Source organism: Elephas maximus, chromosome 4 (genome assembly GCF_024166365.1).
Source record: "Elephas maximus indicus isolate mEleMax1 chromosome 4, mEleMax1 primary haplotype, whole genome shotgun sequence".
Classification (NCBI taxonomy): domain Eukaryota; kingdom Metazoa; phylum Chordata; class Mammalia; order Proboscidea; family Elephantidae; genus Elephas; species Elephas maximus.
Window position 1 is genome coordinate 28,672,290 of NC_064822.1, and position 25,513 is coordinate 28,697,802.

At 38.0% G+C, this 25,513-nt stretch overlaps 1 protein-coding gene across 7 annotated transcripts in view; it reads left to right on the forward strand.

The window, feature by feature from the left end:
* The window catches only part of LOC126074907 (protein adenylyltransferase SelO-like), a 55,408-nt gene that overhangs the window by 2,580 nt on the left and 27,315 nt on the right, over positions 1–25,513 (forward strand). For 3 of the 7 annotated variants that reach the window (XM_049881783.1, XM_049881787.1, XM_049881786.1), the window contains exons 2-12: positions 1,228–1,346; positions 1,949–2,077; positions 7,163–7,219; positions 8,370–8,434; positions 8,514–8,570; positions 8,664–8,762; positions 9,518–9,585; positions 10,706–10,793; positions 12,946–13,015; positions 14,466–14,538; positions 16,004–16,087. In XM_049881783.1, coding sequence (XP_049737740.1) covers positions 1,228–1,346; positions 1,949–2,077; positions 7,163–7,219; positions 8,370–8,434; positions 8,514–8,570; positions 8,664–8,762; positions 9,518–9,585; positions 10,706–10,793; positions 12,946–13,015; positions 14,466–14,538; positions 16,004–16,087 — 909 coding nt within the window. Of the gene's footprint in view, positions 1–1,227; positions 1,347–1,948; positions 7,287–8,369; positions 8,435–8,513; positions 8,571–8,663; positions 8,763–9,517; positions 9,586–10,705; positions 10,794–12,945; positions 13,016–14,465; positions 14,539–16,003; positions 16,088–25,513 lie in introns of all 7 variants that reach the window. The other 4 variants (XM_049881788.1, XM_049881789.1, XM_049881784.1 and 1 more) reach the window with 3 other exon arrangements.

The following is a 25,513-nucleotide window of genomic DNA, read 5'->3' on the forward strand; positions in this document are numbered from 1 at the left end:
GTATGATCAGCAAACTCTCCCATTTGTTTTTCTTCTTTGTTATTTAAGAAATTTCATGCATTTATTTTTTCCATATTTGCACTTTTGTCTGTTACTTCAAAAATATTTAAAAAATCCTATTGGATTTTATTAAATTTCCATTATCCTTATTAAATAATTTGGGAACACTTACATCTTGACAGTATTATCGCTATCTGGAAACATGATGTTTCAGTGTTCCCTAACATTGTCTTGTACTTTTACTAATACACCTACCCTCTTCTAATTGTTGTTGTTTTAATTGCTTTGGATTAGGAAAGTGGATTAAAATTTGAAAAATTCTACTTAAAATATAAGTCAGTACCTTCTGATTATTTAAAGGATGCTTAATGGTCTCGCTCTTTTTTTTTTCCCCTTTCTACAGCTTTTAAAATAAAGTACACGTGCTATTTAGTTCAAGGACCTTATGAGACATACCGTGTCCCTTCAGAGTTAATTTTTAAACTTCTAGCCTTGCACACAGGCAGGCATGTTGTGAAGTTTCTGGTGTGATGCCAGTCATTTGGACATCTAGTAAAACATCTGCCTGGTGTTAGAGTTCTTTATGCCTGTGTCTGTTTCCCTCAGTGAATTGTCAGTTTCTGAAGGGAAGAGAGCATTTGATTAAGTACCTGGTACCGTATAGTTTGGTTGAATTCCACTGAATTAAATATCGCTATAATTCTTTTTTATAATTCTAATGGAAACCCCGGGTGGTCTAGTGGTTAAGAGCTAAGGCTGCTAACCAAAAGGTCAGCAGTTCAAATCCACCAGGCACTCCTTGGAAAGCCTAAGAGGCAGCTCTACTCTGTCCAGTAGGGTCGCTAGGAGTCGGAATTGACTCCACCGCAACTTTTTTTTTTTTTTTTAATTCTAATACATTAATGCAGCTCACTTTCATTTTATTTTTATATTCTTATTTACTCCTATGTTGTACATTCTGTTCGTATCCTTGGAGTGAAAAATTTTTGAGGACAGGGTATGTACCTTACTGCTTTAAGCTTTTTCCACCCTCCATCCTCTTGGGCAGTTCCATATACTGTACTATATGAATATTGACTAGATATTGCAGATTATTAAATAGCCTTAAAGAACAAATTATAAAAGAACGGTTTTCTTGAGGAACTATAACCTTTTTAAGAAATATTAATGCTATACATGCAATAAATGAGGACTTTAAGAAGGATATATTTGTTTGTTTTTTATCAGCTATGTTGCCGGTTGATCCTGTAAAAGAAAATTATGTTCGTAAAGTGAAAAACTGTATTTTTTCAGTTGCCTTCCCTACTCCTTTCAAATCAAGAGTACGTCTTGTAGCAGTTTCAAAGGTTAGGCTTAATTTTTTCACAGTACAAATATTTGACTGAACTTACCATAATATTTGCCTAAAAAATATTAATACATTTTTTTCAGAGTTATTGTGGCCAGTCTATCGATAAATGATGTGTGTACAAAATTCAGATTCTTGGAAAATGTCATTTTCACAAATCACTTTTTGATACTTATATCTGGAGTATAGTACTCAGTTTCATCTTAAAGTTATAAAGAGAGCACACTTTTGTGAAAAAAAGGAAAAAATGAGTTAAATTCTCATCTTAGAGAACCTGTAGATATGGTTTCTTCTAACGAATACTGAGTTGTTCTCTCATGATAGAAATGATTTTCCTTAAAAAAGTATGTGCTAGGAAAAATATAATTTTACTGTGAGTCACAAGAAGTTCGTAAAAATTTTGAGCCATCTAATAGAACTATTTTTCCACACTATCAAATAATAATAGAAAGTATGGTATATTCTCTTATGAAGAAAATATTTATAACATAATTTTGGAAGAGGTATATTCATTTAATTTTCTTTCATTAATTCACTTTGCTTGAAAATTATTAAAGAATTACTTATGTTTGTAAAAAGACTTTTCTTGTCCTGCCTCAGGAAGTTCTAGAAGGTATTTTGGACCTTGATTTATCTGTCTCAGAAACAGATGATTTTATCCAGCTTGTAAGTGGTGAAAAGATAGTATTTGGATCCATTCCATTGGCTCACAGATACGGTGGCCACCAGGTAAGAGTTGCATCACTTCCCTTAAGCAATTATAACTACTTGGTGGAATTGCTATCCTATTAAAGAAGTTATTTTGAGTTAACTTCTCTAATACTAGCGTATTGAGATTTCAACAAGATGTTACTGTTTGTAGATTTACTAACGTGCTTACTTGCTGTGATAAAGCTAGAGCCTGAGTTTCTTTTTTTTTTTTTTTTCATGGAGTTGAAAAAACTGGAGCAGCACAAATAAAAAATTCCTCAGTTATTGCTAGATAACTCCTTCAGTGAAGGTTTAGGCAAGTGCATCAGGCAGAACCAAATAGCACGATATGACAGTATAAAAGCTGTGAAGGACAGATGGATTATGATTTTGCCAGGGTAGCTGTAGGACAAAGTTGTAATACTGCTTACAAAGGCAGTAAATGAGGATCCATTGGGTGTATTCTATGTGTTGTAGCAATTAAAGAGGCACCCTCTAGAAATAAAGCAAGATGTTGAAGCAAGTTCAGAGTATTGTGTCTGACTGATTAAAAAAAAGAACAAAATGGGAGCACAGGATCAATTGTTGAAATCCCTTTGACTTTCCTGTGAGCTAGGTAAGATTAATTTAGCACTTCCTGGTTGTTTCCAGGTTGTTGTGGTAATACTGATTTATTCAGGAATAATTTTTAGAAGGGTAAGTAGTAAAGTATTGAAGTGTAAGGATTAAATTAGGAAATATATGAAAAGTTGGCATTAGTGATTATAAAAATTGTTATCAACATGAGACTCTGGTTTCTTGGGTTAGTTCATTGCTTTCAGATTTTATTACTTTGTTCTTCAAAGTCCTTGGGTTAAGAAGCAAATTGTATTGTCATACACAGTAATATATTTGAAAAGGCCCTTTGGGATCTTCTAGGACAAACTTAAACCTCAGTTTCATGAGCTGTAATGTGAGGTTGACCAAGATCATTCCAAGAGTTCTAAAAGTGCTATGGCAAAGAAAATTGCTTGACTTTATTTAGCATACCGTTTTCCAAACATTCGGACACAGATTTAAAAAGAAAAAAATTAGTTTTATTTTAGGAATAACTTTAAATGTTTTGCTGAACCACGGGACAGTTTAGAAACTTCTGAACTACATGATCCTTATGGCCTTTCTAGCTCTCAAATGCAAGGATTCCGTGGTTCAAAAAATCATCACCCATATGGGTTAAATTTATTACAGAGCACTTTATGCCACAGTTCACATTTACTGTTAAAGTACAAACGTAATCCTTAGGCCTGCAAAAAAAACTTTAAATTCTTCCTTTTTTAGTAGCATTGTTTTGTGGTGGTGTTGTTAGGTACTGTCAGGTCGGTTCCGACTCATACTGACCCTGTGTACCACAGAACGAAACGTTGCCCGGTCTTGCACCATTCTCGCAATCATTATGTTGACCCCATTTTTGCAGTTACTGTGTTAGTCCATCTTGTTGAGGGTCTTCCCCTTTTTTGTTGACCTTCTACTTTACCAAACGTGATGTCCTCTTCCAGAAACTGGATAGATAACATGTCCAAAGTACGTGAGAAAAAGTCTCGCCATCCTTGCTTTTAATGAGCATTCTGTCTGTACGTTTTCCAAGACAGATCTGTTCGTTCTTCTGGCAGTCCATGCTATATTCAATATTCTTTGCCAACACCATAATTCAAAGGCATCAATTCTTCTGCCTTTCTTATTCATTGTCCAGCTTTCAGATGCATATGATGCGATTGAAAACACCATGGCTTGGGTCAGGAACACTTTAGTCCTTAAAGTGACGTCTTTGCTTTTTAACACTTTGAAAAGGTCTTTTTTAGCAGATTTGCCCAATGCAATACTTCATTTGATTTCTTGACTGCTGCTTGCATGGCATTGATTGTGCATCCAAGTAAAATGAAATCCTTGACAACTTCAATATTTCCTCTGTTTATCATGATGATGCTTATTGGTCCAGTTGTGAGGATGTTTGTTTTCTTTATTTTGAAGTGTAATCCCTAGTGAAGGCTGTAGTCTTTGATCTTCATCAGTAAATGCTTCAAGTCCTCTTCGCTTTCAGCAAGCAAGGTTGTATTATCCGCATAAATGGAGTCTTCCTCCAATGCTGATGCCATGTTCTTCTTCATATAGTCCAGATTCCTGTATTATTTGCTCAGCATACAGATTGAATAAGTATGGTGAAAGGATACAACCCTGATGCACGCATTTCTTGACTTTAAACCACACAGCATCCCCTCGTTCTGTTTGATTGACAGCATCTTGGTCTATGTACAGGTTCCTCAGGAGCACAATTCAATGTTCTGGAATTCCCATTCTTTGCAGCGTTATCCATAATTTGTTATGATCCATACAGTTGAATGCCTTTGCATCATCAATAAAACAGGCAAACATCTTTCTGGTATTCTCTGCTTTCAGCCAGGATCCATCTGACATCAGCAATGTTCCACATCCTCTTCTGTCTGAATCTGGCTTGAATTCCTGGCAGTTCCCTATCTGTATACTGCTGTAACTGCTTTTGAGTGATCTTCAACAAAATTTTACTTGTGCGTGATATTAATCATATTGTTTGATAATTTCCACATTCTGTTGGATTCCCTTTCTCTGGAGTGGGTACAAGTACAGATCTCTTCCCCTTGGTTGGCCAGGTAGCTGTCTTCCAAATTTCTTGGCATAGATGAGCGAGCACCTCCAGCGCTGCATCCATTTGTTGATTCATCTCAATTGGTATTCTGTCAGTTCCTGGAGACTTGTTTTGTGCCAGTGCCTTCAGTACAGCTCGGACCTCTTCCTTCAGCACTGCTCGTGCTTGATCCTGTGCTACCTCCTGAAATGGTTGACCATGGACCAAAACTTCTTGGTGCAGTGACTCTGTATTCCTTCCATCTTCTTTCGATGTGTCTGTGTCATTTAATATTTTCCTCATAGAATCTTTCAGTGTTAAAACTCGAGGCCCGAAGTTTTTCTTCAGTTTGTTCAGCTTGAGAAGTACTGTGCATATTCTTTTCTTTTGGATTTCTATCTTCAGGTCTTTGGACATTTTATTATAATACTTTGTCTTCTCAAGCTGCCCTTTGAAATATTCTGTTTAGCTCTTTTACTTCATCATTTCTTCCTTTCACTTTAGCTACTCTATACTTAAGAGTGACTTTCAGAGTCTTTTCTGACATCCATTTTTGTCTTTCCTTTCTTTTTAATGACGTCTTGCTTTCTTCATGTGTGATGTCCTTGATGTCATCCCACAACTTGTCTGGTCTTTGGTCATTAGTGTTTAGTGCATCAAATCTCTTCTTGAGATGGCCTCTAAATTCAGGTGAGATATACTCAGGGTTGTACTTTGGCTCTTATGGATTTGTTCTGATTTTCTTCAGCTTCAACTTGAACTTGGATATGAGCAGCGATGGTCTGTTCCAGAGTTGGCCCCTGGCCTTGTTGTGCCTGAGGATACTGAGCTTTTCCGTTGTCTCTTTCCACAGATGTAGTCAGTTTGATTCCTGTGTATTCCATCTGGAGCAGTCCACGCGTATCGTTACCGTTTGTGTTATTGAAAAAAGGTATTTGCAATGAAGAAGTCGTTGGTCTTGCAAAATTCTGTCATGGGGTGTCCCACATTGTTTCTATCACCAAGGCCGTATTTTTCAACTACAAATCCTTCTTCTTTGTTTCCAATTTTTGCATTCCAATTGCCAGTAATTATCAATGCGTCTTATTGCATGTTTGATCAATTTCAGACTGCAGAAGTTGGTAAAAATCTTCAATTTCTTCATTTTTGGCCTTAGTGGTTGGTGCGTAAATTTGAATAATAGTCACAGCAACTGGTCCTCCTTGTAGGCATATGGATATTATCCTATCACTGATAGTGTGGTACCTCAGAATAGATCTTGAAATGTCCTTTTTGACGATGAACATGACACCATCCCTCTTCATTTTGTCATTCCCAGCATAGTAGACCATGTGATTATCTGATTCAAAGTAGCCAGTACCAGTCCATTTCAGCTCACTGACGCCTAGGGTATCAGTCTTTATGCTTTCCATTTCACTTTTGATGACTTCCAATTTTCCTAGATTCACACTTCATACATTCCACATTTTGATTATTAATGGATGTTTACAGGTGTTTCTTTTCAATTTGGGTTGTGCCACATGAGCGTATATGAAGGAATCGAAAGCTTAACTCCATCCACATCGTTAAGGTCGACTCTACTTTGAGGAGGCAGCTCTTCCCCAGTCATATTTTGAGCACCTTTCAACCTGAGGGGCTCGTCTTCTGGCACTGTGTCAGATGGTGTATCTGCTGCTCTTCATAAGGTTTTTGCTGGTAATTTTTTCAGAAGTAGACTGCTGGGTCCTTCTTCCTTATCTGTCTTAGTGTGGAAGCTCCGCTGAAACCTGTCCAAGGCTGACCCTGCTGGTATTTGAAATACTGGTGGCAAAGCTTCCAGTATCACAGCAACATGCAAGCCACGAGAGTACAGTAAACTGACAGACATGTGATGGTTGTTCTGTAGTATAGTGAATTAGATTAAAACTTTTATCAGTTTTCTACTTCATCTCTTGCTTCTTTTCCCGGATGTGAAATTATGCTTTAAATATTTAGTCATGAGAATGGCTTTGCTATTTTGAATTTACAGCGAAGTAAATGATTTCTCTTTTATTGATGGAAAGCGAGCTCCCTGAGTCCCCCTGATTTCACTCCTGGCTCTGGATTCATCGTTCTTTCTACTGCCCTCTCACGGTGTGGGATGTACCGAATGTATTGTCGATTTTACCGACATTCCAAATCTGCTGAGAGCACCTCTCAGACTTGCGCTCTTAGAGGTATTCCATTGCAAAAATTAAATCATGGTGAGTTTGAAAAATGAAAACACTGGATAGATTTTACTTAATTACATGCTTTCTTCCGAAAGTTTAAACATAGCTGTTACAGAACTCCTTTTTTATGCCAGGAGCTATATTGGTGAACGAGTCCTATCCCCTTACCTCAGATTGCTAATACCCTAGTGAACCAGTTGCCAGTATGTCAATTCTGACTCATGGCAACCCCACGTATGTCAGAGTAGAACCGTGCTCCAGAGGGTTTTCAGTGACTGATTTTCTTTTTGCAAGTAGGTCGCCAGGCCTTTCTTCCAAGGTGCCTCTGTGTGGATTCAACTGTCAACCTTTCCGGTTAGCAGCTAAGTGCATTAATCATTTGTACTACCCAGGGACTCCCAGACCCTAGTGAAGGATATAGGTAAATAAACAAGTTCCATTACCATCATGGTTGTGATAGGAATAAGTATAGGAGCTATGGGAACTCGTAGGACCACCCTTCCTAGCCCCAGGAAATCAGGAGACCTTCTTTTGGAAGTAACATCTGTGTTGACAATGGAGCAACATCCAGGTTGGCAAAGAATTGTTGAAAATAATGATAATAACCATCTATTGTACACTTGCGTAAATCAGGCGTAGAATCAAGCACATTGCATATATTAACATTTATTGTTACCACACCTGGCAAGGGTTATCCCATTTTACAGAAATGAAAACTCAGTGAGATTAAGTTACTCAAACAAATTCCACAGCTAGTAAGTGGCATAGCTGGGAGTTGAACAATAGCAAACGAATATTATCAGAAGAGTTTGAAAACAGTTAATTTAGCAAAGTCAAAAGCAATTTTTTTAGGTACAAGTATATTCATGATTTTATATTGTATATGTATAGAAGCACAGCCAGAATGCTCCTTAGAAGTGAAGGTGACGGCACTTACCTCATGTACTTTGGACATATTAACAGGAGGGACCAGTCCGTGAGAAGGACATCATCCTTGGTAAAACAGAGGGTCAGCGAAAAAGAGGAAGACCCTCAGTGAGATAGATTGACACAATGGCTGCATGAATGGGCTCAAACACAGCAGCAATTGTGAGAGTGATGCAGGACCAGGCAGTGCTTTGTTCGGTTGTACACAGGGCCGCTAGAAGTCGACAGTGACTCGACGGCATCTGCTAATGACATGTATAGGCAAATTTTCTGCTACTAAATTATTCCTGGTTCATATTCTGGAATTATATTGATCAGTTCTAGCTTTCCTAATACCTAACAAATTTGAGCTCAGCTATAAGATGAGGAGAAGGAGTCAATTATATGTCTTAAAATTATATTAAATGAATTTCACTCATATTTTACTGATGGAATTTTATTTTTACCTTTATCCAGGTTGGTATTATAGCCCTAAAAATGCAATACCTTATTGTCAATTTTGACAAGATTATCTTTGCTATGAAAATTATGATAAAAACTATAAAGACAAACGTATATTAATAATTTTCTCTTTTAGTTTGGAATATGGGCAGATCAGCTTGGGGATGGAAGAGCCCAGCTTATTGGGGTTTATATGAACAGGTACCGCATGTTTTCTTGCATAGCAGCTTTTCTGTTAAATATTAACATGAATTTTCTAATACTTAATTTTTTTTTGAAGGCGGGGTGAAAAATGGGAACTTCAATTAAAAGGCTCAGGAAAGACCCCATATTCCCGGTACAGTTTGGTGTTTTTTATTTCAGTGATCTAATTAAAAATTGATACTGCCTTAATTATAAATGAAAATCTTTTTAAATTTTCTTTCTACAGAAATGGTGATGGTAGAGCTGTACTTCGTTCTTCAGTGAGAGAATTTCTGTGTAGTGAGGCCATGCACTATCTGGGAATTCCAACCAGCAGGGCTGCAAGGTAGTTGCTCTTTTCTTCAGGCTAACTAAATGGGTCATATTATCTCCAGAAATGGGTCGCTGAATTCAGTAGATAAATCTCTGATGGCATTGTTCTTTTTCTTTTTTTTTAAGTTTGTTATAGTTTCAGGTAGTTCTTGATAGCTAATGTACTATAATAGAATAGATACTTTATTCTCCTAGAATGGTGGCTGTGGTTTATGAAAAACTGAGAGTAACCTATGCTAGAGTGATTTTGTCATGTTGGTTAATGTCTCTATTTGATTTCATTTTTCTTACATATTTCAATGAGGAATTAAAGGGGAAATCGTGATTTTTTTTTTTAAGCTCATGAGGACCAGGCTTTAGTGTCAGACAGACCTGAATTTAAAGACCACGCTCTACCACTTACTAATTGTATGTCTTCTGGTATCTCCCTTTACAACAAACTACAACAAACGTCCTTTGCTGTGAAGGATAAATGAGATATAAAGTGCTCAGCATAGTGTCTGGTTCCGAGTAATGTTCCTTAAATAGTGGTTATTCTTATATTAGTAACTTCATGAAGATGGTGTTCTTGATATTGTGTGTATGTATGTGTAGATGTGCATAGCTTTTGACACACACGTCTGTAATTATGAATATTCTGAAAAGGCTAACGTGTGTTGTGTTACCTTATCTTTATAATTACACAAATAGTGGACATTAAGTAGATACTACTGAAAGAGTAGAACTCTTTTTGAACAGGGAACATAACTTTGATTCTCTTGTTTTTAGTGTGGTTGTAAGTGATGATGATGTATGGAGAGATCAGTTTTACAATGGAAACGTTGAGAAAGAGCGAGGTAATACTGTTTTGAATACTTACGTAAGTTCATATACTTGGGCTGAGTTCTTAAAGAATAATAGGTATTGGACATCTTTGCAGTCTTAAAAACTAACCTGTGGTTATTCAAGATGTAATTTCAACATTACAGTATTAGAACAGAATATACTTTCCCACGTTCTATATATGTCATAGTCACGTTCTATATATGTCATAGTTCCTGGTCTTAAGGAACATGCAGTCTTCACAGAGAGAAGACAAACAGACAGATGAACAATAAAATATCAGAGGTCAGTAAAGGGAAAATCATTTCAGCTGCATGTAGGACGTGGGAATAGATCTTGAGCATAAGGTTGGGTGGGATTTTAGTGGGCAGGAAGAGGAAGTGGGGCGTGTAGAGCAGGAGACAATAGCACAAACAAAGGCCCAGAAGTAGATGTGAGTATGGTGGTCTGTTGAGGGACAGGGCCAACAGAGCAGAAGCTTCTGCTTTGGTACACATAAGATGTGTCATTCTGATACAAACTTTATCTTGACATCCTGCACAGTGTTTGTTAAAAGAATGAAACATGGTTTGTATTTACTAATTGTATTAGGAATGTCTATAACCAAGAGTGAAGAAGGCAATAGAAGGTTAAAAACAAAATTTTGGGTTCGTTTTATTTCTTCAGTACATGCATAAGTTAGAGCATATTCAAATGTTTATTTTTTGAAGTTAATTTTGAATCAGCTACACTAGTGGAAGGCAGTTACAATGTAATTTATGCAGAAAAGGTAATTCACGGATTCCCTATTTTAGTATGAGGTACAGGGGAAAAGTCACAATTAATGAGGCAGTGGGGATCTGATAGTGGAAGCCTGACAACCTAGCAACTTTTCACTAGGCTGGAGCCTTGGTATTTCTAAAAGGGTTGTGGTTCCTAACATTCTAACCAATTCAGGCTTAACCCAAAAAATCCCTTAGAGCAATAGAAAAAAGTCCTTGATCCTTTATAGAGTGTAAATTAGTTGTCTTTCCAATAAATTCCAATTACTAAATTTCCTTTTATTATAATAGTTTCACTTTTAAGAAAAACATGTTGTGCTACTTTCATAGAGCTTAAAATAGTTTTATGCTGAAATAAATGTTTCTTTTTAAGGTGCAGTAGTGCTGCGTATTGCAAAATCATGGTTCAGAATTGGATCATTAGAAATTTTGACTCATTATGGTGAACTGGATTTACTAAGGTTAGAAAATTACATTTTTTGTAAATGGGAAGAGACAGTTGGGAAAATATTCTTACTTATGTGCTGTAAAGTTGAGTGTTTTCTGTTATGACTAAAACTAAGAATTTCAATTAATAAATATTTTAAAGATATTTTACTATGCTTAACAAGGAGCCCTGGTGGTGCAGTGGTGAGTGCTTGGCTGCTAACCAAAGGTCAGCGGTTCAAACCCACCAGCTGCTTCTCAAGAGGAAGATGTGGCAGTCTGCTTCTACTCTGTCCTGTAGGGTGGCTGTGAGTCGGAATTGACTTGATGGTGGTGTATTTGGTCTTTGGTGTTATGTGCTTAACACTGTGTGAGTTTCCTAGGAGATAGAGAGGAAAAAAAAAAGTGTGAGGCCCAGCGGTCCTTTTCTCAGGAAATGTTATCTAGTATGCAACCCCATCCCAGCTGACGGCCTCCATACTACTCAGAGACCTAGGTGGAAGTAACTCGAACTTCCCAGTTCTGCAGCCTCAAGAGGCCCAAAGGAGTCCTCTGAATTTCTGAGATTTCTTGAGTGTTTCTTATGTCTAATGGCTCTTCTTGACTTGGACTCGTTTTGGCATGTGTGATGGTGCCCGTCTCACACTGTGTTGACGCAGATGTGAAGCTCAGCCCTTTCTGCAAGAGGAAAACAAAATGAACAAAAGACCAAATTTACAAACAGAATAAATACATCTTACTGAAGATTTCTGAAAGGAAGACAGAGAAGGGGCTGTTTTAAAGGAGCAAAAACAATACATGCTTCCTCTTGTGCGGTGCAGTTCGGCTCCCACCATTCTCTGGCGTCTTGGTGCCTGCCGGCATCTGTGCTCACAAAATTCCGTCTTCCTCAAGCCGACTTGGCAAGCTGTTTCTTTAAACAACACATCTCTCCTTTTAAGAAGAATTCTGTTTCTATTTGTTAAGGTGATATAGTTTTAAAAGTCTTTAGAAGTATATAAGAAAAATTATGTGAAATATGGATCCTGTATTGTAGTTACTGGTTTTGTAAATCTAGATAACTGGTCCTAGAAAAGTATGGGGAAGAAAACAATGAGAGAAATTAATAAGCAAAGCGGAGCAGTTATCACATTGGTCTTTAGCTCTGTCTGAGTCTGTTCAGCCAACATTTACTGAGCTCATAGTTATCCAGGATTAAGAAAGTTCTGTACTGTCTTGCAGTAGTATTTCTAACTTCCCATTTGCGTTTTGAGTCACTTTTCCATGTATTCATTATGCCACTAAAATTGTTCTGTTTGGTGGTCTTATTTCAGCTATGTTTCATTTATCTCTCTGGCATTTGATGCATACTGTTGACCATTTTACCCTTGAAATGCCTCCACTGGCTAACATGACATTGTTCTCTCATATAAATATATTTAAACCTTCTTTCCTACTCTGTTTTTACCAATCAACTTCCTTTACCAGTGCCTTACTTGTTGATGTTCTCTACAGGATTCCCTCCAGACAAAAACTTACCTACTCTTATTGTTGTGATTTCAGTAATTCCCAAAGCATATCTACAGCTCCAGTTTTCTTATGGATGCCCTCTTATCCAAAGTAATCTACATGAGTGGTTAGTCAGTTAACTAGAATAGTTGATTAAAATATGGAATAAAAATACGGTAAATACATGATGCATATAGTACTTTAAATATTTTAACTTTAAACATTTGCCAATTTTTTGTCACTTCTTTTGTGAACCCTTACATGACCCTCCACACATAAATAATCATTCTCTATACTTTTTTATATTTCTATTACTGTACTTATTACTGTGATGTTGTTACCTGTTCATATGTCCTTCTCCCTTAATAGACTTTGTGCTCTTTGAGGTCTGAGTCTGTGTCTTGTCATTATTTCTCTCGCAGTTGCACAGGGCTTTGCATATAGTAGGTGCTCAGTGAATGTTTATTGAACTAATCTGCTTTTGTAACATAATAAGGTAGAATCTACTATGATCTTTAGGACACATTTCCATTTTTAATTCATATTGAGGAAATATCTCTTTTTGGCTGTTGTGGGAGTAAAATCTTGTTGCTTTAATTTTTAAATAAAAAATTTTTAAACGTCAGGGGTGGATTTAGGTGATTGGATATTTGATACAGTATTCTGAAGAACGCTGATTGCTCTCCTTTTTATCCCCAGGACATTATTGGACTTCGTCATACAGGAACATTTTCCCTCAATAGATGTCAGAGAACCTGATAGATACGTGGTACGTTTTAAACAGAAAGGCGAATACTCTGTTTTCTCTCATTGGCCACCATCATCAGAGGTTGCAACTTTAAACTTATAAAACAAAGTTAGGAAAAGAAGTGTTTTGAACATTTTGTTCAGTAGATGATGATATGAAACATTCTATAAGTAAGACATAGATAAGAAAGTTGTTTTATTTGAAAGATACTGAAAAAAAGAACAAGTACTATGTTCTGACTGTACACATTATTTTCTTTTTATAATTTTATTATGATGAAAATGTACATAGCAAACATGCTATCTCAGCAGTTTCTATATGTGCAATTCAGTGACACTGATTACGTTCTTCAAATCATGTGACCGTTCTTGCTAGCCTTTTCTAAATCATTCTACCACCATTAATTTAAACACAATACCCCTTAAGCAAAGACTCCTCCTTCCCCCTCCCTTCCCATCCCTGGAAACCACTCATAATCTTTGGTTTCTATATAATTGCTTATTTCATATAACTGAGATCATACAATATTTGTCCTTTTGTGACTTACTTATTTTACTCAGCGTGATGTTTTCATGCTTCGTCCGTGTTGTGGCATGCATCAGAATTTTGTTTCTCTTCATGGCTATGTAATATTCTATCATATGTATATACTACATTTTGTTTATTCATTCGTTGATGGACATTTAGGTTGTTTCCACCTTCTGGCTATTGTAAAAAGTGCTGCAGTGGACATTGGTGTACAGGCTTCTGTTTGCGTTCCTGCCTTCACTTCTGGGTATATACTTAAGAGCTGGGATTGTTGGGTCTTATGGTAGTTCGGTGTTCAACTTTTGAGGAACTGCCAAATGGCTGTACCATTTTACATTCCCACCAACAGTGGACGAGGGTTCCAGTTTCTTCACAACCTTGACAGCTGTCGTTTCCCATTGTTTTGATCTTTGATATTCTGATGGGGGTAAGGTGATATCTCATTGTGGTTTTGATTTGTATCTACCTGATAACTAATGATGTTGAGCATCTTTTTATGTGCTTGTTGGCCATTTAAGTATCTTCTTTGGTGAAATGTGTGTTTAAGTCTTTTGCCCATTTTTTGATTGGGTTGATTGTCTTTTTGTTAAGTTGAAGAAGTTTTATATATATTTTGGATACTAGGCCCTTATCTCATATATGGTTCCTGCAAATTTTTGCCCAATCTAACGTTATCTTTTCACATTGTTTATAAAGTCCTTTGATGCACAAAGGTATTTCATTTTTATGAGGTCCAGTCTGTCTTTTACTTTTCTTATGATAGATGAGAAAATTTGGTCGTAATACTATGTGTGATCCTTTTCTATATTATGAATAATTCTTCCACTTTTCTTACGTGTGTTATTTTCCATTCCTTTAGTCATCTTTTGACCCGCCTTTGAACTCTTTTCATGTGATGAGTTGGAGGAGCCTAAATCTGAAAATTTTCCAAATTTTATTTTAGGAATTTTTGTCTGTTGTGGTGTCTGAGACTGCAGGACTTATTGCCTTGTGGATGTCTGTTGGTTTTGCTCATGGTAAGTTATCTGTTGATACTTTATTCTGATGATAAAGTAGAATTAAATTGTTATAGTAGAGGACTTCTTTTGTGTATTTTAAAATATTCCTGCTTATGAGCTTCTTAGTATTTTTAATATAAAAATTTGTACTTAGCAACAGAGAAATATATTTCTCATCTTTAAAATTGTTTCAAATGAACAGTATACAAAAAATAGAGTAAGTATCTTCACTCTGTTGATGATGTTACCTGTAAAGCTTGTAGGATTGTATGTGTACGTATATATTGTGTTTAGATCTCCTTAAAGCTATTTTTAAAATTTTAATTATAAAAGTACTACATTGCTTATGGTAAAGAATTTAAAATGCAGAGTGAGTGGGAGTCCCACTCCCTAAGGTAATCACTGTCTACCAATTTCTCTCAATTCTTCTAAACTTTTTCTCTGATACACATTATATCTCCTGCAGAAAAGCAGAACTGGCTTGTGTGTTTGAAGCCAGGCACTACATGAGGTTGCATTAAAAGGAGTATTTGCCTGAGCTAAGAATAACTGAAACAGGAGTCATACATGTACTAGAGTCTCTGGATAAATACCAAATGGGAAACTTCTGGAAATCTGCTTTAATTATCACACATATACTCTCTTTCTCTCACTTAAGGTGAGAGTAGGAAGCAGAGTTGGTGTTTGTAAGTTTCTGCTATTATTACCAGTGCTGCAGGGACCAGCCATGTAACTGTATCTTTGCATTCTTGAAGGTGAGTTTTTGAGGATAAATTCCCAGAAATCTAGTGGCTGGGTTAGAGAGTCTGTACATTTAGTATTTTGATAAACAGGGCCAGCTTGATCTCAAAAGGTTGAAATAGTAGACACTATTGCTACCCTACCCAGATATCCTATACAGGCTAGTATATCCATTCTGTGACTTCTTTCCACCGCTCCCTCTGCGCCCATCTGGGAGTCCCTCGTCTAAGAGGTCACACCCCCGGCCCACACAGTGGCCCACAGCCAGTGACTGTTATGGAAGTACATATCCATATTGTTACCTTTTCCCCTTTTCACAATTTTTGAAAATTAATGCATTTTATTCCTTTGCTAGTCTCAATTCCATTCCAAATAATATATATAGATATAGATATGTATCTCTGTATAAAACAAATACCGGAAATCGAGGCTAAATAAAAGAGGAAATTCCTTTTCTTGAGCCTTTCTTTCCCTATAGTATTTGAAATCCTTGGGGAAAGCAGTTACAGAACGAAAGGCTAAATTTAATTTTAAAAAATAGTTTAAACTATATTTAACTATCTAACTATATTTACCTGTATTTGGTTTCACCAATTAAACTTTCAGTTGATGATCTAATTTTGTCTTATCTCTAAAATAAATGCATTTCCATGACCTTTCCTATTCTGGAAGGTTTTATAGTATTAAAAGAAAAATGTGTTATTTGATTTTGATGTTTTTGAAATATTTCGTGTTGTTTTAGGTGTTTGTAATACTGATAACTTTAGTTTGTTATCTATTACAATTGACTATGGTCCATATGGTTTTATGGAGGCCTATAATCCAGGTATGTATAATTCCTTTGTGTGTGTGTATATGTGTATATATATCCATATGTAGGTGTGTGTATATATATGTATATATATGGATGTATATGGATCTATAAGCGGTTATAGATAGTACAGAATGTTGTTGCTATTGTTGCTCTTAGGTCCGTCCAATCAGTTCTGACTCATATGTGCGACAGAATGAAACACTGCCTGGTCCTGCACCATACTTACGGTGGTTGCTATGTTTGAGCACATTGTTGCAACCACTGTGTCAGTCCATCTCTTTGAGGGTCTTCCCCCTTTTCACTGACTCTGTACTTTACCAAGCATGCTGTCTTTCTCCAGGAACTGGTACCTCCTAATGACATGTCTAAATACATGAAATGAAGTCTCGCCATCATTGTTTCTAAGGAGCATTCTGGTTGTACTTCTTCCAAGACAGATTTGTTCATTCTTCTGGCAGTGCCTGGTATGTTCAGTATTCTTTGCCAACACCATAATTCAAAGGCATCAGTTTTTCAGTGTTTTTAATTCATCGTTCAGCTTTTGGATGCATATGAGACAATTGAAAATACCGTGGCTTGAGTCAGGCGCACCTTAATCCTCAAAGTACCATCTTTGCTTTTTAGCACTTGAAAAAGACCTTTTGCAGATTTGCCCAACGCAATAGGTCATTTGATTTCTTGACTGCTGCTTCCATGGGTGTAGATTGTAGAGCTGAGTAGAATGAAATCCCTGACAATTTCAATCTTATCTCCATTTATCATGATGTTGCGTATTGGTCCAGTTGTGAGGATTTTTGTTTTCTTTATGTTGTGGTATAATCCATACTGAAGGCTGTGGTCGTTGATCTTCATTAGTAAGTGCTTCAAGTCCTCTTCACTTTCAGCAAGCAAGGTTTTATCGTCTGCATATCACAGGTTGTTAATAAGACTTCCTTCAATCCTGATGCTACCTTTTTCTTCATATAGTCTAACTTCTCAGATTATTTGCTCAGCATACAGATTGAATAAGTATGGTGAAAGGATACAATCTTGATGCCCACCTTTCCTGATTTTAAACCATGAAGTTATTCCCTGATTCTGTTTGAATGACTGCCTCTTGGTCCTACAGGTTCCTCAAGAGCACACATAAGTGTTCTGGAATTGCCATTCTCTGCAATATTATCCATAATTTGTTATGATCCACATAATCGAATGCCTTTTTATAGTCTGTAGAACACAGGTAAACATCTTCCTGGTGTCTGATTTCGGTCAGTGATGTCCCTTGTTCCACGTCTTTGAATCAGGCTTGAATTTCCAGCAGTTCCCTGTCAGTGTACTGCTGCAGCTGCCTTTGAATGATCTTCAGCAAAACTTTACTTGAGCGTGATATTAATGATATTGTTTGATAATTTCCACATTTGGTTGGACCACGTTTCTTTGGAATGGGCACAAATATGGATCTCTTGCAGTTGGTGGGCCAGGTAGCTGTTTTCCAGATTTCTTGATATAGACAAGTAAGTGCTTCCAGTGTCACCTCCATTTGTTGAAACATCTCAGTTGGTATTCTGTCAAGTTCTGAAGCCTTGTTTTTCGCCAGTGCCTTCAATGCAGCTTGGACTTCTTCCTTCAATACCTTGGTTCTTGAAAATATGCTTTGTTTTGAAATGGCTGAACATGAACCAAATCTTTTTGGTGCAGTTACTCTGTGTATTCCTCCCACCTTCTTTTGGTGCTTCCTGTGTCATTCAGTATTTTACCCATAGAATAATATTGCACCTGGAGGCTTGAATTTTTTCTTCATTTCCTTCAGCTTGAGAAATGCAGAGCATGCTCTTCCCTTTTGGTTTTCTATCTCCGGTCTTTGCACATGTCATCATAACACTTTACTTTTTAAGTTCATTATAATACTTCTAGGTCCACCCTTTGAAATCTTCTGTTCAGCTCTTTCATGTCATCATTTCTTCCTTTTGCTTTAGCTATTCTGCGTTCAAAAGCCACTTTCAGAGTCTCTTCTAGCATCTGTTTTGGCCTTTTCTTTCTTTCCTGTCTTTTAAATGACCTTTTGTTTTCTTCACATATGATGTCTTTGATGTCATCCCACAAGTTATCTGGTCTTCAGTCATTAGCATTCAGTGCATCAAATCTGCTCTTGAGATGGTCTCTAAATTCAGGTGGGATATACTCAAAGTCATATGTTTTCACTTGTGGACTTGATTTAATTTTCTTCAGCTTCAACTTGAACTTGCATATGAATAACTGATGGTCTGCTTTGCAATCAGCCCCTGGCCTTGTTCTGACTGATGATATTGAGCTTCCCCATTGTCTCTTTCCACAGATGTAGTGAATTTGATTCCGGTATATTCTTTCCGGTGAGGTCACCATGTTTAGTTGCTGTTCTGGTTCTTGAAAAAAGATTTTTGCAATGAATAAGTTGTTGGTCTTGTAAAATTTTATCATAGAACCTCTGGCGTCATTTCTATCACCAAGACCGTATTTTACAACTACTGATGTGTTTTGCTTCCAATGTTCGCATTTCAATCACCAGTAATTACCAATGCAAATTGATTGTGTGTTTGATCAGTTTTAGGCTGCATGAGTTGGTAAAAATATTCAATTTCTAATCTTTGGCATTAGTAGTAGAAAGAATTGTGTTCATTCATAAAATGGGCATTTTTATGTGTCCAGCCAATCTTCCAAGTGCCATAAGTTATAAAAAAATGAGTCCTTTATGGTCTTTGCCTTCAAGGAACTTACATATTACAAAAGATGACATGAAGTACACTTGTCTTCACTTATTGACTATTTCATTATCCGACCTTTCTCATTTTGACACTAGTAGGAAATTGACTAAGCAACTATTTTGTGCACTAAGAAAGAACATACATCTGGCAGCAACAAATGCTGAGGTACAAGGCAAGAGTAATGCTGGATGTGATGGTTAAAGTTATGTGCAACTTGGCTGGGCCATGATTCTCAGTGGTTTGGCAGTTATGTAATGATGTTGTCATCCTCTATTTTTTGATCTGACATGGACATTTATTTTCGCATAACGTGAATTTTGCATAACCACCTGGTCGTTGGAACCTAACCATGTCAATAAGTGAGGAGAGGGTATATGGTGTTGTAGTTAAGAGCATAGAATATGTTGTCAGACAGACATGTGTTTGAGCTCAGGTATCTTGACTCTTAATAGTTCTGTGCCCTTGGACAAGTCACTTAACCTATTACTTTACTTTTCTATAAAATGGAGGTAATAATAATATAATACCACCGGAGGGATCAGAGAAAGCTTTGTGGAGGACATGCTACTTGAGTTTGAGTTTGAAGTATGTGTAGGATCTGGAAGAAGAATAATGTGAGAAAAGGCTCCTGTGTGGTTAGCATTTTCCTGATTGGTTTTCCATCTATTAACAAAATGACTGATTAGGATTAAAAGTGTGGTCTTTGTTCATGTAACAGAGCAGAGTTAACTGGTCCTCAGAGATCTTCTCCCTTACTGCCAAGTCGTAAGTTGTCTATGGCACTTTTTCATTATTCTTTCTTAAGCAGAATGAGAAAAGACCAGAGATGGATGGATGGATAGATGGGCAGTCAGACGGACGAACGGATGGGCAGACAGACAGTTGAGATGGAAGGGAACCCATCAGCTTTTTAGTATTTAGTAAACTGTAGCCAATGGAATTAGTTTATTGCTCCAATTTTCGCCTTGCTCATTCTTTACCTGTCCAGGGAATGGGAGAGTAGACCTGTAGTATAGTTTTGGCACTTTGTTTTTTTTTTTGTATTCTCAAATGGTGCCATCAGCTTAGGCATTATATAATTATGATTAGAACCAAGCTTGTTGATTATTTTTTAATTCTAATTGCCACCAATATTTCACTTGCTTTGCCCCTCATTTTTTAACCTTACACCATTGGATTCCCAATGGATGTTGTATTTATTACTTGAAAGGTTATATATGTATTTCTTATAGTAAAATAATATATTTAAATTATCACAAGAATATTTGCAAATAATAACACTTATGCATCTGGGATTTTTAGTTCTGAAGAAGGAAAATAGCGGCTCAGATAACCTGGAAATTCCTTTTTTTTAGTTTAAAACATTTTATTTCATATTACACATACTTTTTAAAAAAAGGTAGGAACATTTACGGTAACACCACTTGACACTGAAGAACCTTACGCTGAGTTCCTGAAGGACCTTGAAAATCAGTTAAAAATGTTTTGCTTTCACATAGTCTTTTTCATGGCTGCTTGTGTCATGCTGAAGAGATAAGCTTCATAGATTATTTTTAAAAAGTAATAATTGTTCTGGAAAACAAAACCAATAGATGCAAGGAATGTGAATTGGTTGGGGGAAACAAAAGGCTTCCTTCATCTTGGAGCGGAACTGGTGTTTTGATACTAAGACGCTAATCTCTGCCTGTTGGCTCCCAAAACTGGTAGTTTTTAATTCCATATGTGAGTGTTAAGTAGAGCTGAAAGAAAGGCTGAGCAGTCTGCTGCTGGTGTTCCGTGGTCGGTATGTGAAGTAGCAAGTGCTCACTGTGTTCAGCACAGATGGGAACCCCAGCCACGTGGCAGAATAAAACTAAGTTTACTCACGAAAAGCCTGGGTCTGTTGCATGAAGAACATATTAGTCCTCAGCAGATGGATGGACTGGGGGAAATGTTCCAAGTTGGTGGTTCTCAAAGTTTAATTAAGAGATTGCTGGTAGTTCTTAAGGTCCCCCACATATACCACAATGTTTATACTCTGTTTTTCATATAAATCAATAATTTACTTGCAGTATGCTTCGTTGGTATCTCACCAAAGCTAGTATAATTCTTCCCGTTAGGGAAAGTTTTTTGGCTTTGCCACATGCGCAGCAGTTACACTGGTAGTCTCCGGGCTCTTCTGCCTGGCTAAGGGGGAAGAGAGAACCACTGGCCTAATCAATGGATTCATGGTTTATAAATTCTAGTGATTTCTTCTTCCCACCCAAATCTTTACAGCTTTAACAGTTCACCCACATTTCACATTTCCCCTTCATCCCTCTTGGCACTCCACACAGAGTTGGCATTATTCTTATGCAGTGGAAAAGAGTGATGTTTTGTTCACAAGTAGCCACTAAGTCCCTGTGCATGAGACTCTGAAAGTCTAGATTAGTTCCCATACATTGCTGGTTAGAAGTTACATTTATGTTCCCTCCATTCCCTGTGTGTCTTTGACTTTTTGCCATGTTCTAGACAACATCTTCCTAATTAACTGTTAGAAAGCATTCTAGCAGTCTGTTTTTAGTCTTCACCTGTTGTTAGGATAAAATCTCAGAGTCTTTGGAACAAAATGATCTTAATGGAATGAGTCACAAAAAATATGGATCCTTTAAATTCAAACTTAAGTTTTTTTTCTTCAGTGCTTATGGAAAAGAAATTTACAGATGTCCTTTCTTAGTCTTCTTGAATTTATCATGAGTAGCTTTTCTTAAAAGGCGGAAATTTTTTTATCCTGATTTTTTTTTATGAATTAGTAAGGCTCAGTCATTTGTCTATCTTATATCAGATTGGTATTATGCTTTTACACTCAGATGCTCTGATTTCTTTAATTTTTTAGTTGTATTTTAGATGAAGGTTTACAGAGCAAACAAGCTTCTCATTAAACAATTAATACACATACTGTTTTGTGACATTGGTTGCCAACCCCACGATATGTAAACACTCTCCCCTTCTCAACCTTGGGTTCCCCATTACCAGCTTTCCTGTTCCCTCCTGCCTTCTCGTCCTTGTCCCTGGGCTGGTGTGCCCATTTAGTCTTGTTTTATGGGCCTGTCTAATCTTTGGCTGACGGGTGAACCTCAGGAGTGACTTCATTATTGAGTTAAAAGGGTATCTGGAGGCCATATTCTCAGGGTTTCTCCAGTCTCTGTCAGGAAGGGGTGGAAGCAGTGGAGGGCCTAGGTAGGAGGGAGAAGGAAAAAGAGAAGGGAAGAGATAAAGAAAAATATAAAATATGGCACTGAGGGAGCTGGCCTGTGGGAGTGGCATAGACCTGGGGAGGCTATATGCCAGAGGCTTACCAGCCAAGTGATACAGCACAGGCCACCAAGAAGTTGAGGGTGGTACACGGGGCTGGGTGGATGGGAGAGAGAAAAGGTAGAAAGGAGGAGAGAGAGGAGAAACAATAACAACAACAACGCCAAAAAGACCAAAAAACAAACAGACAATAAATAAATAAAATGGTGCCAAGGGAGCTTGTCGATAATGGTAGTGCAGACCTGGGGAGGCCGCATGCAGTGACTCTCCACCTGAGCTGTGCAGCACAGCCCCTCCAGAAGGAGCTGGGGTGGTGCACAAGGCTGGGTGAGTGGGAGAAAGGAAAGGAGAGAGAGAGAAAAAAAAAATACAGAAGAAAAGAAAAAAACAAACCAAAAAATCACAGCCCATCAAGAAGGGGAGGGGATGGTATGCGGGGCTATCTGGGAGGGAGAAAGGAAAGGAGAGAGAGTGAAGCAACATAAAAGGCCAAGAAAGAATATTTATTTAAGAAAAGCAAACAAATAAACAAAAACAAAAGAACAAAACAACTGAATCAAAAAATTACAGCCTGTCAAGAAGAGGAGGGGATGGTACACAGGGCTAGCTGGATGGGAGAAAGAAAAGGAAGGAAGGGAGAGAGAGAAAAACGACAAAAAAGCCCCCCCTCAAAAAAACAAAGCAAACAAACCAAACAATCACAGCCTGTCAAGAAGGGGAGGGGATGGCATATGGGGCTAGCTGGGTGGGAGAAAGAGAACGAAGAAAGGGAGAGAAAGTGAAAAGTAATAACAAAATCTTATAAAACAAAAATACAAACCAAAAAAATCAAACAAGCAAACAAGGAGGGGGCCGAGATGGCTGACTAGGTAGATGCTACCTCGGATCCCTCTTGCAACAAAGACTCAGAAAAACAAGTGAATCAATCACATACGTGACAATCTACGAACCCTGACCATCAAACACAGATGTAAAGAGTTGACCTAAGTGACAGAGACTCAGCCAGTGCCAGCAGGCTGCACACTGATGTAGCTAACGAGAGAACGAGCAACCACGGGGAAGCAGCGACTGTTCTCGGAGCCTGGAGCCAGTGTCCCAGTCAGAAAAACTTGGCCCCGGGCTTTGGACTGGGTGCAGGGGAGCTGAGCATGGCATCCTGAGATGGCGCAAACACGAGATGCAGCCCTACCCACCAGAAGTGACCTCGGGGGAAGCCCAGCCAGTGAACGCAGGCAGCGCAGTGACGGCTGACAGGAAGAGAAGTAACCGGGAGGTAGCGACTGGTTTTGGAGCCTGGAGTGTGGCGTCCCAGCCAGGGAACCTTGGTGCTGTGCTTTGGACGGGCTGCGGAGGAACTGACCATGGCTTCTGAGACAGCATAAACACAGGATGTGGGCCTGACCCTCGAGGGCAGTCTCGACCCAGCCAACGCACTCAGGCTACACACCTTTCGGGAATCTCAGATAAAACAGTTATCACCAAGCAAAATGAGTAACTTTGTCTATATTCCTGGGTGCTGCTCTCTCCTATCTATCTGATCCCTCCCCTCCCCTTCCCAGGTGGCTTCATTAACATTGGAATTTCCTGGGCCAGAGAGTGAAGTGCTCTGTGGTTTTTTTTTTTTTTTTTTTTTGTCTTTTGCTAACCCATTCTCCTGGCCTGAGAGAAGCAGCTACAAAAAACCCAGGGACCAAAACTCCTTCCCTGACTTCCCGAAATTGGACTAAAAATACAGAACTGGCTCTAGCCAAGCATAGGAGATCCAAAGTCTTGGGCTTTCATCCGTACAGGGAACAAGGTGGCTGTTGTAATGCAAAGGCAATGCTGATAGTGATCTGACTGTAATTGTTTTAGCGGATTACTGGAAAGACAAGTTTCCCAGGTCTGATATCTCTACCTATTAAACAGAGCCCTCACTGACCCACAATGGGGAACTGAGGGCTGAAGCTCCAGCCAAACCACCTAGCCTCCTGCCATAGGGGTCTGAGGATAGTTACACCTACCAATCTGTAGAGGTACTTGCATTGGGTGCCTAAGGTACAGCTGCAGAGCCCACCCACCAAAGTGCTTTAGGAATAGAGACACACCTACCTCACTGGCACTTGGGGGAAGCCTGTCAGCATCCTGCCCCCCCCGGAGTGTGACCCCCTGCTGCTACCAGAATCAGGTGCACACAACTATCACCACTGCTCCTCTAAGTGAATAGGTGACAGTCTGCACCACACACTTGATGACCCAAAATCAGATTCTACTCAAGAATAGTGAATGGACTCTTAGGCTTATATATCTGGTTAACAGCCCAAACCAGCTGGTAATAGGACATAAGTGATTCAAAGGCTACAACAATCAAGACAGCACAATCTAGTAGCCCATCTATGTATATTGAAAGAAAACAAAACAAGATCAGACTCAGTGAGCAAATACAGAATAAATCACTACGATATCTTAGTGATGGCTCAGAGACAGCAGTCGATATCAAACCACATACAGAAGCAGACCATGATTGCTTCTGTAAACAACTCCCCAAATTAAAGAATGAAAATTTTTCCCAAATGAAGATACAATCCTGGAATTGCCAGATGCAGAATATAAAAAACTAATTTGCAGAATGCTTCAAGACATCAGGGATGACCTCATAAATGAAATAAGGCAATCTACAGAAAAAGCCAAGTAACACACTGATAAAGCAGTTGAAGAACTCAAAAAGATTATTCAAGAACATAGTGGAAAAATTAATAAGCTGCAAGAATCCATAGAGAGACAGCATTCAGAAATCCAAAAGATTAACAGTCAAATTACAGAATTAAGCAATAGGAAGTCAGAGGAGCAGAATCGAGCAATTGGAATGCAGAGTGGGGGAGTTGGAGGATAAGGCAATTGACACCAATATAAAAAAAAAATTTATAGTTGAAGAAAAATCAGATAAAAGAATTTAAAAAAATGAAGAAACCCTAAGAATCATGTGGGACTCTATCAAGAAGAATAACTTGCGTGTGATTGGAGTTCCAGAACAGGGAGGGATAACAGAAAATACAGAGAGAATAGTTGAAGATCTGTTGGCAGAAAACTTCTTGACGTCATGAAGGACGAAAGGATATCTATGCAAGATGCTCATCAAACCCCATATAAGATTGATCCGAAAAGAAAATCACCAAGACATATTGTCATCAAAGTTGCCAAAACCAAAGATGAAGAGAAAATTTTAAAAGCAGCCAGGGATAAAAGAAAGGTCTCCTACAAAGGAGAATCAATAAGAACAAGTTGAGACTGCTCAGCAGAAACCATGCAGTCAAGAAGGCAATGGGATGACATATATAGAGCACTGGAGGAGAAAAACTGCCAGCCAAGGATCATTCATCCAGCGAAACTGTCTCTCAAATATGAAGGTGAAATTAAAACATTTACAGATAAACAGAAGCTTAGAGAATTTGCAAAAACCAAACCA